Below are 16,328 nucleotides of genomic sequence, written 5' to 3'. Positions count from 1 at the left end.
TGGAGGCAGGCACTTACACACGCACACACAAACACACACACTCTCTCATACAAAGAGAAACACACTCACATAGATACTTATACTAACGCACTCACACGTATACAGACACATGGAGGCAGGCACTTACACACGCGCACACAAACACACACACTCTCTCATACAAAGATGCACACTCACATAGATACTTATACTAACGCACACAAACGCACACATACATATACAGACACATGGAGGCAGGCACTTACACACGCACACACAAACACACACTCTCTCATACAAAGAGAAACACAATCACATAGATACTTATACTAACGCACTCACACGTATACAGACACATGGAGGCAGGACTTACACACGCGCACACAAACACACACACTCTCTCATACAAAGAGATACACACTCACATAGATACTTATACTAACGCACACAAATGCACTCACACATATACAGACACATGGAGACAGGCACTTACGCACACATGCACACACACAGACACACTCTCTCATACAAAGATGCACACTCACATAGATACTTATACTAACGCACACAAACGCACACATACATATACAGACACATGGAGGCAGGCACTTACACACGCACACACACACTCTCATACAAAGATGCACACTCACATAGATACTTATACTAACGCACACAAATACACTCACACATATACAGACACATGGAGGCAGGCACTTACACACGCACACACACACACACACACACTCTCATACAAAGATGCACACTCACATAGATACTTATACTAACGCACACAAACGCACTCATACATATACAGACACATGGAGGCAGGCACTTACACACGCACACACACACACACACACACACACTCTCTCATACAAAGATGCACACTCACATAGATACTTATACTAACGCACACAAACGCACACATACATATACAGACACATGGAGGCAGGCACTTACACACGCACACACACACACACTCTCATACAAAGATGCACACTCACATAGATACTTATACTAACGCACACAAATACACTCACACATATACAGACACATGGAGGCAGGCACTTACACACGCACACACACACACACACTCTCTCATACAAAGATGCACACTCACATAGATACTTATACTAACGCACACAAATGCACTCACACATATACAGACACATGGAGGCAGGCACTTACACACGCACACACACACACACACACACACACTCTCTCATACAAAGATGCACACTCACATAGATACTTATACTAACGCACACAAACGCACACATACATATACAGACACATGGAGGCAGGCACTTACACACGCACACACACACACACTCTCATACAAAGATGCACACTCACATAGATACTTATACTAACGCACACAAATACACTCACACATATACAGACACATGGAGGCAGGCACTTACACACGCACACACACACACACACTCTCTCATACAAAGATGCACACTCACATAGATACTTATACTAACGCACACAAATGCACACATACATATACAGACACATGGAGGCAGGCACTTACACACACACACACACAGACACACACACTCTCATACAAAGATGCACACTCACATAGATACTTATACTAACGCACACAAATACACTCACACATATACAGACACATGGAGGCAGGCACTTACACACGCACACACACACACACACTCTCTCATACAAAGATGCACACTCACATAGATACTTATACTAACGCACACAAATGCACACATACATATACAGACACATGGAGGCAGGACTTACACACACACACACACAGACACACACTCTCTCATACAAAGATGCACACTCACATAGATACTTATACTAACGCACACAAATGCACACATACATATACAGACACATGGAGGCAGGCACTTACACACACACACACACAGACACACACACTCTCATACAAAGATGCACACTCACATAGATACTTATACTAACGCACACAAATGCACTCACACATATACAGACACATGGAGGCAGGCACTTACACACACACACACACACACACACACTCTCTCATACAAAGATGCACACTCACATAGATACTTATACTAACGCACACAAATGCACTCACACATATACAGACACATGGAGGCAGGCACTTACACACACACACACACACACACTCTCTCATACAAAGATGCACACTCACATAGATACTTATACTAACGCACACAAATGCACACATACATATACAGACACATGGAGGCAGGACTTACACACACACACACACAGACACACACTCTCTCATACAAAGATGCACACTCACATAGATACTTATACTAACGCACAAAAATGCACACATACATATACAGACACATGGAGGCAGGCACTTACACACACACACACACACACACACACACTCTCATACAAAGATGCACACTCACATAGATACTTATACTAACGCACACAAATGCACTCACACATATACAGACACATGGAGGCAGGCACTTACACATGCGCACGCACACTCACTATTTGGTGAGGAAGCGGCTGAGTGTTGGCTGCCGTCGGATGCAGAGAACCACCTGGCGATTAATGTACACAAATAGCGCACCCAGGAACCCGCAGCATATCCTGGGTGGAGCAGAAGGAGAGAAAAGGCATTAAAACCTTGAGAAGTTAATCCCATGCCAACCCCAGCTCATATCTGCCTCTCATGCAGACTTAATGTGAAGCAAAGCCCGGGATTGTCCTCTAACTGCTCTGGATGTCACTGGGTGATGTCCATACCGTCCGGCGAGCCTTATGCTGCCAGCCAATGACCCAGTGGCATCCGAGGAGCCAGGGGACACATCCCGGTCTTGGTCTTCCACTGCTGCCCTGCAGTGTCCCTTCCTGGACGGGGCTGCGGAGGAGCCTGCCAGGAGGTAACGCCACGGTGTCACGGCCACAAGACGAACCCTGCCCCGGAGCCCCAGGGGACACTCACCCAATCACCGCAAAAGCCGGGAGCTCCTGCAGGTCAAAGGGGAACTCCATGCGGAAGTTGGTTCTGAAGAGTGCGGTGATGGTGACTGCAGGGAGGGTGGAAGGAGAAGAGGCCATGAGATGGGGGTGGAGAGACGGGGCAGAGAGAGAGAGAGAGAGACAGATACAGAGGGACAGACTGGGAATCAGAGGACGAGACAGGTGGAGGGTCAGAAAGCAGGACACGAGAGCGAGACAGCGAGACAGCCTCTGATTACCTGCGTCCTTGTTCCAGACTGCCAGCACGCGGAAGATGAAGGCGCTGAAGGTGGCCGCAAAGAATCCTCGCCAGTAGTTGCGTACGGCAAAATACGTAGACGTGACCTCGATGCTGAAGAGGACGCCTGCAGGAAGGAGGAATAACTGTGGGCCGGATATGGACATAGCAGCAGCTCCAGATCCCTCAGCACAGTCCCACAGCAGTGTCATCACCTCACCCCCCGCCATCAGCTGCTGAAAAAGCAGCCAGGCTGTCCCTGCCTCGAGGAAACCCTTCCCCCACAGCACCAAAAATTCAAGAAAAAAGAAATCACGGATCCAGAAAGAACTTTTCAAGGAGCAAGGCTGAGCAGCTTTTCTTATGCTATGTAGGACACTGCAGGGGGAAGAGAGACAGAGAAGCTCACGAGGTGGTCCTCCTACAACGGACATTGTTACAGAGTCAGCCCAAGGACCATTGTTACCCAGTGACCACGGCCACCCGCACTTTGTGATCCAGTTCCACTTTGCAGTAGCCCCCAAAGAGAACGGCATGACTTAGTCATCTCATCAGAGATCGGGGGGGTCACTGAACTATCCCTACTCCCTCCCTCCCGCTGGACATGGCCATGTGCACCGAGGAATGCCTCATTTACCACTGTGAATCCATACGTCTCCCTATAGAGCCCTAACATAAACTGATGAACACATCACGGACAGCTGACGAGCAGATCTCCATCATAACCCCATGCGGGCGTCTCACACCGGTACACGTAAAGCAGGGGTTTATTTTATTTGGTTAGACAATTCTCCTCCGCTGGGTTTTCACACAACAGATCTACCTCATGCATGTTCTCTGTGCATATCCTGGCTGGCTAGGTGTGCCCCGAGGACTGGTCTGAGAACCACTGGCGTGAAAGTATGGCCACGGCCCTGGTGGTTAATAGCAAACCCAGGAAAGAAATGAAATAAATTAAACAGGAATGTAGCTGTAACAAATGGTGCACATAGAAGGGATAAAATATGTTAGGATGTAAAGGAAAGGAGACCTGGGAGTAAGATCAAAAAAGGAAACAACAGAACCAGTAATCAGAAGAGCTGATAATGGAGGAATCTTGAGTTTTAAGGCGATCCATCCTTAGAGAGGGCATGAAGAGGGAGAGAGGTATTTATTCTGGGAGGAAGTATGTGTCTATCACCTCGGGGACGACTCAGGTCACCCCTATACCCCGTTACTGGTGCACGATGGGCAGCTGGAAGGATAGAGAGAAGGGGTGTCAGTTAGAGAGGGGGGGGGGGGGCAGAGAAGTTAGTCACTTGCCTCCAAGAGGGGTCCCGAAACAGCAGCCCACACCAACAGCGCAGCCCACGGTGAGAACATCTGTGTAATAATACGGCTGCTACTAGGGGGAGAGGGAGAAGAAGCCAGGAGAAACAGGCAGCAGGGGGGGAGAGGGAAAGAGGGCGGGGTGGAGGGAGGGAATGCAGAAGCCAGGAGAGACGCACACATCAGAGGGGAGGGGAGTGTGAGAAATGGAGGGGGAGGCAGAAGGAAGGGGAGGAGAGAGTGAGCATTAGGAGAGAAAGAGGGGGAGAGGTGGAAATAAATGGTAGGGGTAAGAGGAAGAGGGACAGAGGCATGGATACAGAGAAGAATAGATGGAGATACAAAAAGATAAAGGTAACATGAAAGAGAGTGATAGAGAAGGGCAAGACGCGGATGTGGGAGAGAGAGGGAGGAGGGGAGGTGAAGACGACAGATGGAGATAAGGGATAGATTGACCGAGAGGGAGGGAGGACACAGAACAGAAAGACAAGAAAAGGAAGAGTGAGTGAAGCAATCCCCAGAAGTGAACCTCAGACTCTCTCCTGCTGTCACTTTATGAAGAAACGGATAGAGCAATGGGCACAGACCTCCCCCGACCCACCCCTGCCCCCTCACAGCAGAGGCACAAACTCTGCACTGTCCCCGGCACATCGCAGAGACATTATCAGGGTGAACGAGAGGGCAGAACCATGTGGCTCAGGGAAAGAGAGGAGAGTAACAGTGGCCCATCCAGTCATCCCGCTTCTCTACCTCTCTGGATAGATGAGCAAATTGATTCACAATACTTACACCAATACCAGCTTCCCCTACTCCCCGTGTCTTTTACCTGACTTCTCAACCCTGTTTCCTTCTACCCTCTAGATCTCTCCCAGTCATGATTTGTTATTAGGGTTATAACCTTGGCCACTCTATGCCAGTTACCCCAGTGGGCCCTCATAAGTCTTTTCCTATCTAACTACAAAAAAAAATAAAAATCCAGAAGTAATAAGGAAAACAAATTTCTCACCCAACTAGGAAACTCCAAGGAGAGAGAGTCAGAAACCCCTTGGGCCTGATGGTTATCTTTTGAAATTTGTTATAGCAAGAGAAAAGCAAAGGCCACAGAGCTGAATTAGAGCTAGCTCTTCTGCCATCAATGCATATCAAGAGATTTGTAGATTCAAGCCCTGAAATGGATTTTAAAATGCACCCCTTAGCAAAATAATACAGCTGGCACATTTGTGATGCACCAATATTATAAGGAACTTTTTCATTAGGATTATACTAGGGGAAAGAGTATGGTGAACCATACATCAAATCAGGCCCAGCAGAAAATAATATTAAAATAAATAGTGCCAGCAGGAAATGGCCCCACCTAGAATAAGTATCAACAGGAAATGACCTCAGATAATTAAGCATAAACAGAAAGAAGCATTATTGCAAACAGGAAATGACTTCACAAGTGTTTCTGAGCTCATTTCCTGTTTTGAGGCCAGGGATTTGCTGTTCCCTCAGCTTCTATTATTCCAGTAGACTTCAATCCTGCTGTCTTTTGCATCTTTCACAGTTGGAAGTAAAACACAGAAGAAGTTACACTTTGTAAATAAATGAGGCTGCAGAATGAGGTCAGAGGTCATAGAGTATAAAATAACGTTAAGAGAATGCACTTGCCTCCGATTGGGGCCCCAAAACAGCATCCGACGCCAACAGCACATGCGGCGACCAGCAGGTCAAGCTGCCTCTGCACGTCCTGCCACATGCAAAAGGTTAAAAGAGGGAGCAGAGCCTGGGGATTAGTCCTGACAGCGCGCAAAGCGGCCTCCAGCATTACACAGGCAGTCCCTAGAACCTAGAGACAGTCTCTATACAGAGGGGGTCTCTTCAGCCCAGACAGCATCTCTGTATACAGGTGGGTACGTCCTGGAGTCAATCTCAATGCACGGGCAATCTCTCCAGCTCAGAGGAGGTCTGTAATCCTGAGCAGTCTGTACAGGGAAATGGGCCATATACACAGATAGGATGTACCAGTACCCAGCTGCATCATCCATCAGTCTCTAAAAAGGCAACTTCTCTTGATTATCTTTCATCATATGTAAGTGGTCTCTATAGCGGTCTGCATACATATATCAGCCATAAAGATTGCATTAAGCCTGTCAGCCAGTCGTTTAGAGATAACGCTCTGTCCGACGTCAGCGTGGCCCAGGCAATCAGTCCATATAGCGCATTGGTCTGTATAGCCCCCTCCAGTCTCTTTGGTCCGTATTTTTAAAAAAATCCCTTTTCAGTCTGCCATCCCCGGCGGACTGCTCGACACGTCCGTGCCATGCTGGGAGCGGGTGCGCTGCAAGCCATCGGAGCCACAGCCGGTCAGAAGCCTTGTTCCTTACCTCGTTCGCCCCACTGAAGACAGATATGAACTTGCTGAGGACGGCAGCACAAATGCTGGCAATGTGAACGAAGGGGCCCTGGGGAAGGATTGCAGAGGGTTCGTTACAAAGAAGCAGTCACTATACTCCCATCGGTCAATACAAAAGAGTCAGGATCTTCTGAGAAATGGTCACTGGAGGTGGGGGAGCCAGTCAATATAATGCAAGCAATTTCTGACCAACGTCGGTCACTATGCCAGAACTAGTCATTATGATAGGAAAGTACTGTGAGACGTTTCTCCTATTTGCCACAAGCCTGTCCTCTCTGCCCATCAGAAGGGAAACGCACCTCCTTGCCCACTGGCATTCCACTGCCCAGCCCCGCCGTCAGGCCAATCACTTTGGCGATGAAGGCCTTCAGGGTCAGATACTCCTTCAGCACCACCCCCCGAAGGATGGTCTTCAGCTCCGGGATCCCGGAGCCTGGAAGGGAAGGGAGAGGAGGTTACCCGTGTGCCAGAGAGGAAGACAGGAAAGAGGGGTAGATTGTCAAGGGGAGAGAGAGAGGAGAGACGGGAAGAGGCGAGGGAGGAATGGAGAGGGAAAGGGTGAGAAAGCCTTACCAATAGCCTGTGGAGACACGAGGTGGCAGAAGATGGCGGAGAAGAGGATGAGGACCAGCGGGTAGGTGATCCAGGCCAGGTACTGCAAAGGCACATTGTGACCCAGCTCCTTGAACATCCACTTGTAAGCTGTGAACAGACAGACAGACGGATGGACAGAAGGACAGCAGGACAGGTGGTGTGAGCAAGGGGGAAGAGAAAGCCAGCCTGACGTCACTCAGGAAAGAGGAGAGCGCGGTCCGTGGCGCCCAGGGAAGTCCTTTGGAAATTGCCTTAACATGGCTACGGAGCCCGTCCCTTACATTCCCTCTTCTGGGACAAGACATGGGTCCCCTGGTGGAGGGGAGGTCGGATAAGGTCATCACCTGGCTATGTTATTTGTGACACACTGAGCCACTTCTGGTTTTACCACTTCCCCTATCCCCTTCTCCACCCCCCCATGCATCCTTGGACTCTACTCTACTTCAGGAAACTGGTTCAGCCTGCCCCCGATGACCTGGCTCTGTGCCAGAAGAGACCGCCAGCAGTGAATGGGCATGAAATATGGTATTTGACGGCTGATAACCGCCTGGTTGGTAGAGTTGCCCCCTCCCCCCAGTTTCACGTCACCCTGGTCCCCTCCGCTTGGAGGCTTGACCCACCCTGCAGGCTCTTTGCGCTGGCGTAGTCCATTCCCCAGCTCACCAGCGCCATCACAAGACCCAGCAGGACCAGGAAGATCCAGTCCTCACTTAGCTTCACGATCAGAAACTTCTGGATCCGCTGGCCGCAGTCTGCCGAGAGAGGGAGGAAGCCATGAAATCAAGGCCTAGCTCCAGCCTCTGGCCAGGTCTCAGTAATCAGGAATGTGCATGGCATGCAAGCAAGACCGACCTCCGACCTCTGACTCCTGCTGTCCAGTCCTCAAACGACCAAGGATGTGCAAAGTTTCCTTCCAACCTCTGACCACGCTCTTCCCCACCAAACTTTTAGCCGTTGTAACCCCATTTTACCACGAAAATTCACAGAACCCCAAAGGACAACCAAAACAGGGTGAGGTCCCCCTCCAATAATCACGCCTTTGCCCCTCCCCGCACTCCAGCTTCCTCTTCCAACCTCCAGAAGACCTGCTCTCGCCCCATCCCTCCTCTCCCCTCCCCTCCAATCCTTCTCTCCCACTCCTTCCCCAGCTGATCCCACCTCACTCTCCACAGCCCAATCTCTCTCCAGCTGAACAGCGCTGCCAGATGAAGCACCGGTGACCCCGGCTGAAGGTTTTGCAACCCCATTTGGGGTCCTGACCCAGAGTTTGGGAAACCCTGTTCTAGGGATCCAGAAAGTAAACCAGATATAAGCAAGGCCTACCTCTAACCCGACATCCCTCCCCCCCGATCTCTGTTCAGTCTTCAATGATGAAGAATGTACACTGGATATAGGCCAAGGCTACTCCAACCTCCGATCCCTGTCCAGTAGGACCTCCGCCAGCAGATAATGCACATTGTATGCCTCCAGCCTGCCACTCCCATCCCATGCTCAGCAATCTCTCTGGCCCTTGCTCCGTCTCACTCTGTCCGGGGGTCCCCACCTTGGCACTTGGAATAATGGCCCCGCTTGTTCTCGGCCTCGCCATTGCGTTTCAGGGGCACCTGCTGCCCTCTCTTTCCTTCTCTTTGGTGAAGTCTCGCTGCCTCCTTTTGTGCAAAGTCAGAGAGCTGATCTGTGTACTGTCCGTAAATCTGCAGGACGGGAGAGAGAGCACAGGACAGACAGACAGACAGAGAGAGAGAGAGAGGCGGTGTCATTGTGGACAGTTACTAGATGCAGCAGTACAGACAGACAGACAGAGAGAGAGAGAGGCGGTGTCATTGTGGACAGTTACTAGATGCAGCAGTACAGACAGACAGACAGAGAGAGAGAGAGAGAGGCGGTGTCATTGTGGACAGTTACTAGATGCAGCAGTACAGACAGACAGACAGAGAGAGAGAGAGAGAGGCGGTGTCATTGTGGACAGTTACTAGATGCAGCAGTACAGACAGACAGACAGAGAGAGAGAGAGAGAGGCGGTGTCATTGTGGACAGTTACTAGATGCAGCAGTACAGACAGACAGACAGAGTGAGAGGCGGTGTCATTGTGGACAGTTACTAGATGCAGCAGTACAGACAGACAGACAGAGTGAGAGGCGGTGTCATTGTGGACAGTTACTAGATGCAGCAGTACAGACAGACAGACAGACAGAGTGAGAGGCGGTGTCATTGTGGACAGTTACTAGATGCAGCAGTACAGACAGACAGACAGACAGAGTGAGAGGCGGTGTCATTGTGGACAGTTACTAGATGCAGCAGTACAGACAGACAGACAGACAGAGTGAGAGGCGGTGTCATTGTGGACAGTTACTAGATGCAGCAGTACAGACAGACAGACAGACAGAGTGAGAGGCGGTGTCATTGTGGACAGTTACTAGATGCAGCAGTACAGACAGACAGACAGACAGAGTGAGAGGCGGTGTCATTGTGGACAGTTACTAGATGCAGCAGTACAGACAGACAGACAGACAGAGTGAGAGGCGGTGTCATTGTGGACAGTTACTAGATGCAGCAGTACAGACAGACAGACAGACAGAGTGAGAGGCGGTGTCATTGTGGACAGTTACTAGATGCAGCAGTACAGACAGACAGACAGACCGTAAAGCAGGCTGTAAGGAAGCCTGTGTTTTTGTGCACAGATTGAATATTTCCAAGGAGCAGATGCCGCAGAGCACAGCAAACTCATTACACAGCCTCTCCCTGAGCCAGCTCTCCCAGCTCATTCACAATGACTGCCCCCCCCCTATGCAAACGGCAAATTTACTGCCACACACTTCTCCGGCCCCTACCGGTCATGCAGTGAGCAGGGGGGAAAAGTGCTGGGGTCAGCAGAAGAGCAGAAAAAAACAGCAGGGAAGCAGCAGCCAAAGTCAACTAGCGTTACCCCTGCCAGCCGGTTCCCTCCCAGCTGTCCTCTCCTCCCTCCGGGATTCACCTCAGTCCCACTCCCATGCTCCTCCTGCAGAGGTTGGATTTCCCCTGTTGTCAGAATACACCAAGAAATCTCCGAGGCTCTGCCACGGTATCAGCCAGGGATGCACGGGCCACGCCAGCCTCACACACACACACACACGCTCTGACGTGCTTACATGCATCTGCATACAGCTGTGACTTCACCTACACACACACACGCTCTGACGTGCTTCACACAGCGACCCGTGTGAGCATGGACACCCAACCCATGTAACTCCCCCCGCGTGGGCATATCTTACACGCCCATCCACGCAGCGGGGGTGGGATCCACGGGCCAACATCGAAATCCATTTGGACACGTTGGCCGGCCTTCTCGCCTGACCTTTGACCCTCACCTGTCCCCGTTCTTCCTCCTCTGCCGCCTGCCTGGCAGCAGCCTCTGGTGGAGCCTTCGGTACAGGGATACCATAGCTGGTGCAGCCACGGACGTAGTGGTACTGGGGGTCGTGCCCCCACCAGCCCGACTGGGGCCTCCCATTGTTGTCAACGCTCCTGCGGCCCTCCATCGGCCTCCGACGTCTACCGCCACGGGCGGCGCCCGCGCTGGAGCCGGCGGGGGCTGGACAATTCTTGTGCATGGCCTCCAGCTTTCTTTTACCCCCCCACCCCCCCAACCCCTCCTCACCCTCCCACCGTCTTCCCTTCTCCCTTCCTTCCTTCAGCCCTCCCCTTACCAGGTTGGGAGCTTTCTGGGGAGAGATCCTGCTGCAAATATATTATGTATTTATAGTAACTTCTCCGAGTCACGTGGTCCAACCCCCCCTGCCACCCCCCGGACTCCCACATCTGATCTGGACTCGGAAGGCATGGGACTGTCAAGGATTGAATATCAGGTGTGCCAGGGATCCTGGAGGAACTGCAGGGGGAAGGGAGAGGAGAGCCAGAGAAAAGCACAGGGAGGGCAGTGGGAAGGAGAGAGAGAGAGAGAGGTAACAGGAAGGCAGAACCTATCCTCCTAAATCTAAGACACTTTACAAAGCAACGTCTTCTTGACCCTTTCGGGCAGGGTTGGTTCAGAATGGCCAAACATCCAGATATTTAATCCTAAATATCACATGCGGGGAGCACTGCTAACGCCCTCTCCGTGAATCTACACAAATGGCCTGGAGTCCTGGGCAGTGATCCGGCGCCAAGGACCTCGAAACCACATTAAGACACATGAAAGCCGAGGTGAGCAGAGCAGCCACAGTCAGGGTGGAGGGGAGGTGGGGGGAAGTGGTCACACCCTGTGTCCAGCTTGTCTCCAGCCTCATGTGAGGAATAGATGAGGCAAAGGGCTGAGGTGAAGTGCAGGGCCGCTAGAGAAACTACAGGGACAGTGCCCCACCCCCAAAACATGAGCTGATGACAGTTTGAGAGGACTCTCTTCTCCAGAAATCAATCTCCCCTCCTGCAATAAGACCATAAGATATGCCATGCTGGGTCAGACCAAGGGTCCATCAAGCCCAGTGTCCTGTCTCCAACAGTGGCCAATCCAGGCCACAAGAACCTGGCAATCACCCAAACATTAAATAAATCCCAGGCTACTGATGCCGGCACAAAGCAGTGGCGTTTCACTATTGAGTAATAGCAGTTTATGGACTTCTCCTCCAGGAACTTATCCAACCCTTTTTTAAACCCAGTTACACTAGCTGCCTTAACCACATCCTCTGGCAATGAATTCCAGAGCTTAACTGTGCGTTGAGTGAAAACGTTTTCTCTGTTTTAAAGGTGCTACTTGCTGTAACCCCTTAGTTGGGCAGGACAGCATCAAGATTGCCCAGACAGGCTGCATCCCCTACCAGCCAACCCCACCCATCCACTTTCCATTTCAACTCAACTTCCAGGGGTTAAGAGAGAGAAGTGGCAGCTTTAGGGAAGGAACAGGGAGCCTTGTGCCAGCAGCCAGTGAAACAGAAGGGCCTAAGTAAAACCTGGGACTGTAAAAGGAGCCCCTCACAGTTGCAACAAGCGATGTTCTCCATCCTTGTACCTGGAGTAAACCCTACCCAGCTGCACCTCATAAAAAAAGAGAAATTTCACAAAGAACTCCCAGAATGGGGAGGGTGAATAAAATGTATATACCCAGAAAAATATGAGAGGAGACTCCTGCAAAATGCAGAGAGCGCAGGGGCTGAGAATACCAGGGGAGACTCCAGCAAAATGCAGAGAGCGCAGGGGCTGAGAATACCAGGGGAGACTCCAGCAAAATGCAGAGAGCGCAGGGGCTGAGAATACCAGGGGAGACTCCAGCAAAATGCACAGAGCGCAGGGGCTGAGAATACCAGGGGAGACTCCAGCAAAATGCACAGAGCACAGGGGCTGAGAATACCAGGGGAGACTCCAGCAAAATGCAGAGAGCGCAGGGGCTGAGAATACCAGGGGAGACTCCCGCAAAATGCAGAGAGCGCAGGGGCTGAGAATACCAGGGGAGACTCCAGCAAAATGCACAGAGCGCAGGGGCTGAAAATACCAGGGGAGACTCCAGCAAAATGCAGAGAGCAGAGGGGCTGAGAATACCAGAGGAGACTCCAGCAAAATGCAGAGAGCGCAGGGGCTGAGAATACCAGAGGAGACTCCAGCAAAATGCACAGAATGCAGGGGCTGAAAATACCAGAGGAGACTCCAGCAAAATGCAGAGAATGCAGGGGCTGAAAATACCAGAGGAGACTCCAGCAAAATGCAGAGAATGCAGGGGCTGAAAATACCAGAGACTCCAGCAAAATGCAGAGAATGCAGGGGCTGAAAATACCAGAGGAGACTCCAGCAAAATGCAGAGAGCGCAGGGGCTGAAAATACCAGGGGAGACTCCAGCAAAATGCAGAGAGCGCAGGGGCTGAGAATACCAGAGGAGACTCCAGCAAAATGCAGAGAGCGCAGGGGCTGAGAATACCAGAGGAGACTCCAGCAAAATGCAGAGAGCGCAGGGGCTGAGAATACCAGAGGAGACTCCAGCAAAATGCACAGAATGCAGGGGCTGAAAATACCAGAGGAGACTCCAGCAAAATGCAGAGAATGCAGGGGCTGAAAATACCAGAGGAGACTCCAGCAAAATGCAGAGAATGCAGGGGCTGAAAATACCAGAGACTCCAGCAAAATGCAGAGAATGCAGGGGCTGAAAATACCAGAGGAGACTCCAGCAAAATGCAGAGAGCGCAGGGGCTGAAAATACCAGGGGAGACTCCAGCAAAATGCAGAGAGCGCAGGGGCTGAGAATACCAGAGGAGACTCCAGCAAAATGCAGAGAGCGCAGGGGCTGAGAATACCAGAGGAGACTCCAGCAAAATGCAGAGAGCGCAGGGGCTGAGAATACCAGAGGAGACTCCAGCAAAATGCAGAGAGCGCAGGGGCTGAGAATACCAGAGGAGACTCCAGCAAAATGCAGAGAGCGCAGGGGCTGAGAATACCAGAGGAGACTCCAGCAAAATGCAGAGAGCGCAGGGGCTGAGAATACCAGGGGAGACTCCAGCAAAATGCAGAGAGCGCAGGGGCTGAGAATACCAGAGGAGACTCCAGCAAAATGCAGAGAGCGCAGGGGCTGAGAATACCAGAGGAGACTCCAGCAAAATGCAGAGAGCGCAGGGGCTGAAAATACCAGGGGAGACTCCAGCAAAATGCAGAGAGCGCAGGGGCTGAGAATACCAGAGGAGACTCCAGCAAAATGCAGAGAGCGCAGGGGCTGAGAATACCAGGGGAGACTCCAGCAAAATGCAGAGAGCGCAGGGGCTGAAAATACCAGAGGAGACTCCAGCAAAATGCAGAGAATGCAGGGGCTGAGAATACCAGAGGAGACTCCAGCAAAATGCAGAGAGCATAGGGGCTGAAAATACCAGAGGAGACTCCAGCAAAATGCAGAGAGCGCAGGGGCTGAAAATACCAGGGGAGACTCCAGCAAAATGCAGAAAGTGCAGGGGAACACCAGAGGAGGCTCCAACAAAAAGCAGAGAGCTCAGGGCTGAGAATACAAAAGTAAACTCCGGCAAAATGTTCAGAGACTGAAAATGTCGAAGATTTTTATGAGGCTGATGGATTTTCTCCACTGGGTTTGTGAGGGTTAAGCCACAGGAATTAAATTTACTGCTGCTCCTGTCTAGGGGCCGATAAGTGTCATAAATCAGAGGTGCTGGCATCATCAGTTCCATAAAACATTTCTAGAAATAACTGTATGTTGTTAGCGGCAATAACCACCTGGGAAACATGGGAGCATCCGTCAGTCAACAGTTCACAGGGCAAAATGCTCATCTATCAAGGGAACTAGGATGAATCCTTCCATCTACTCCTATAGAGCCAATACTCCATCATCAAGGGAACTAGGATGAATCCTTCCATCTACTCCTATAGAGCCAATACTCCATCATCAAGGGAATTAGTGTGCATCCCTTCATGCACCCTCATCCATCCATCAACCCGCACGAAGTCAATGCCCAACCATCAATGGCTCGCCAATCCTAAACTCAGCTGTCCGGGCAACATGCTCACATGCACCCATCAATACTCATAAAGTTGAGGCTCAGCTATTTAGGGAATAGATGTGAATCAATCCATCCATATTTATAGAGGGAACAGTTAATGACTGCAAACCAAATCTCAACTGCATCCAACAATAAACAGCGTGTAAAGGCAATGCTTAGTCATCTCGGAAACACGTGCTTTCACTTGTCAATAGGTCACAAAGGCAATATTCCCTCAATCAGCATTAATAGCGCCAACACTCAACCACCACGGAACGAAGGAGCATCTATTTTTCAAAGCTTGCAGAGCCAGTATTCAACTACCAAGAAAGAAGAGTACATTCGTCTGTCAAAACTCAAGAACCAACCTGGAAAAGAAAGGCATCCATCCATTAGCACTCAGTTCAATTCAGTCAAGACGCTATCCCTCCACCAGTGCACAGAGGCCACCAACTATTTGGGAAGTGCTTCCTTATCCATCCTCTGCAAATTCTCTTGGCTGTATCAGATTAACCTGTCTTATCAATAACGTGCAGCAGGGGTTTAGGTTCCTAGCTGAACAATCAATAGGCGAGAGGTGACATTGTACCTCTGTGAACTTGGGTAGTGTCTTATCTCCTATCATTCAAGCAGTTCTGTGCTGATGCTGTATCTGTTACTGGCTGTAACGGATTGACTGACTTGTATTTTTATATCCGTCTCAATTTAATGAAGGGGGAGGATGGACCGAGGGAAGGGGAAGTGGGTGAAGATGGAACAAGGTGGGGGAACAAATTGCAGAGAAGAATACATGAGTCTGGAAAACCTGGAAGCATAGAATGGGTCTGGAAGGGAGCTCAGTGGCGTTTTCCGGGCATGCACAGTGAACGTGCATGGGATAAGTGTGCCTGCACTGCGTCTTCAGCAGATGCACATTTATTTCATGCACATGGAGGATGAAGATCCTGGAAACAGCACTGGCTGTGGGGTCAGCAGGAAAGCTCTGGGAAGTGCCCTGGTGGACGTCTAACCTGCTCTGTCTCTTCACCGAGCAGCTAGTCCAGGGAAAAGAAAGTGCACTTTACTTCTACATAACCTCCTTGGAAACTTCTTCTTCATGTCTGACCTCTGGGATGGGTCACAGCGTCTCCCTGGCAGGACAGGAGGAGCGGGTTGCAGTTTACCTGAGCAGCAGAAGGAGACGAGGCACGTAGAGTCTGCTTGGGCATCCTTTCTGATGAAGACTCTCTCTGTCCTTCCGTCTCTCTCTCTCTCTCTCTCCCCCCCCTTGTGCCCCGCTCTTTCTACCCTGCCTGAATTCGTCACCGCCCAAATTTCTCTCCTTTCACCTCTCTCAAAGTCCAGGGTTACTGGAATTTTGTAAGTCTCTCTCTCTCTCTTCTCTTTCTCCATCGAA

General features: G+C 50.6%; 1 protein-coding gene across 3 annotated transcripts in view; it reads right to left on the bottom strand.

The window, feature by feature from the left end:
- CLCN1 (chloride voltage-gated channel 1) overlaps positions 1 to 16,328 on the bottom strand; it is a 45,065-nt gene that overhangs the window by 16,433 nt on the left and 12,304 nt on the right. The window contains exons 1-10 of one of the 3 annotated variants that reach the window (XM_029581323.1): positions 10,838 to 11,088; positions 9,031 to 9,181; positions 8,108 to 8,239; positions 7,467 to 7,595; positions 7,193 to 7,326; positions 6,865 to 6,942; positions 4,493 to 4,571; positions 3,192 to 3,317; positions 2,936 to 3,020; positions 2,479 to 2,580 (exon numbers count right to left, since the gene is read on the bottom strand). In XM_029581323.1, coding sequence (XP_029437183.1) covers positions 2,479 to 2,580; positions 2,936 to 3,020; positions 3,192 to 3,317; positions 4,493 to 4,571; positions 6,865 to 6,942; positions 7,193 to 7,326; positions 7,467 to 7,595; positions 8,108 to 8,239; positions 9,031 to 9,181; positions 10,838 to 11,080 — 1,259 coding nt within the window. In that variant the 5' untranslated portion in view covers positions 11,081 to 11,088. Of the gene's footprint in view, positions 1 to 2,478; positions 2,581 to 2,935; positions 3,021 to 3,191; positions 3,318 to 4,492; positions 4,572 to 6,864; positions 6,943 to 7,192; positions 7,327 to 7,466; positions 7,596 to 8,107; positions 8,240 to 9,030; positions 9,182 to 10,837; positions 11,089 to 16,328 lie in introns of those variants that run through there. The other 2 variants (XM_029581324.1, XM_029581325.1) reach the window with 2 other exon arrangements.

This window comes from Rhinatrema bivittatum, chromosome 16 (genome assembly GCF_901001135.1).
Source record: "Rhinatrema bivittatum chromosome 16, aRhiBiv1.1, whole genome shotgun sequence".
Lineage (NCBI taxonomy): Eukaryota > Metazoa > Chordata > Amphibia > Gymnophiona > Rhinatrematidae > Rhinatrema > Rhinatrema bivittatum.
This window is presented reverse-complemented; position numbering and strand designations above follow the sequence as displayed.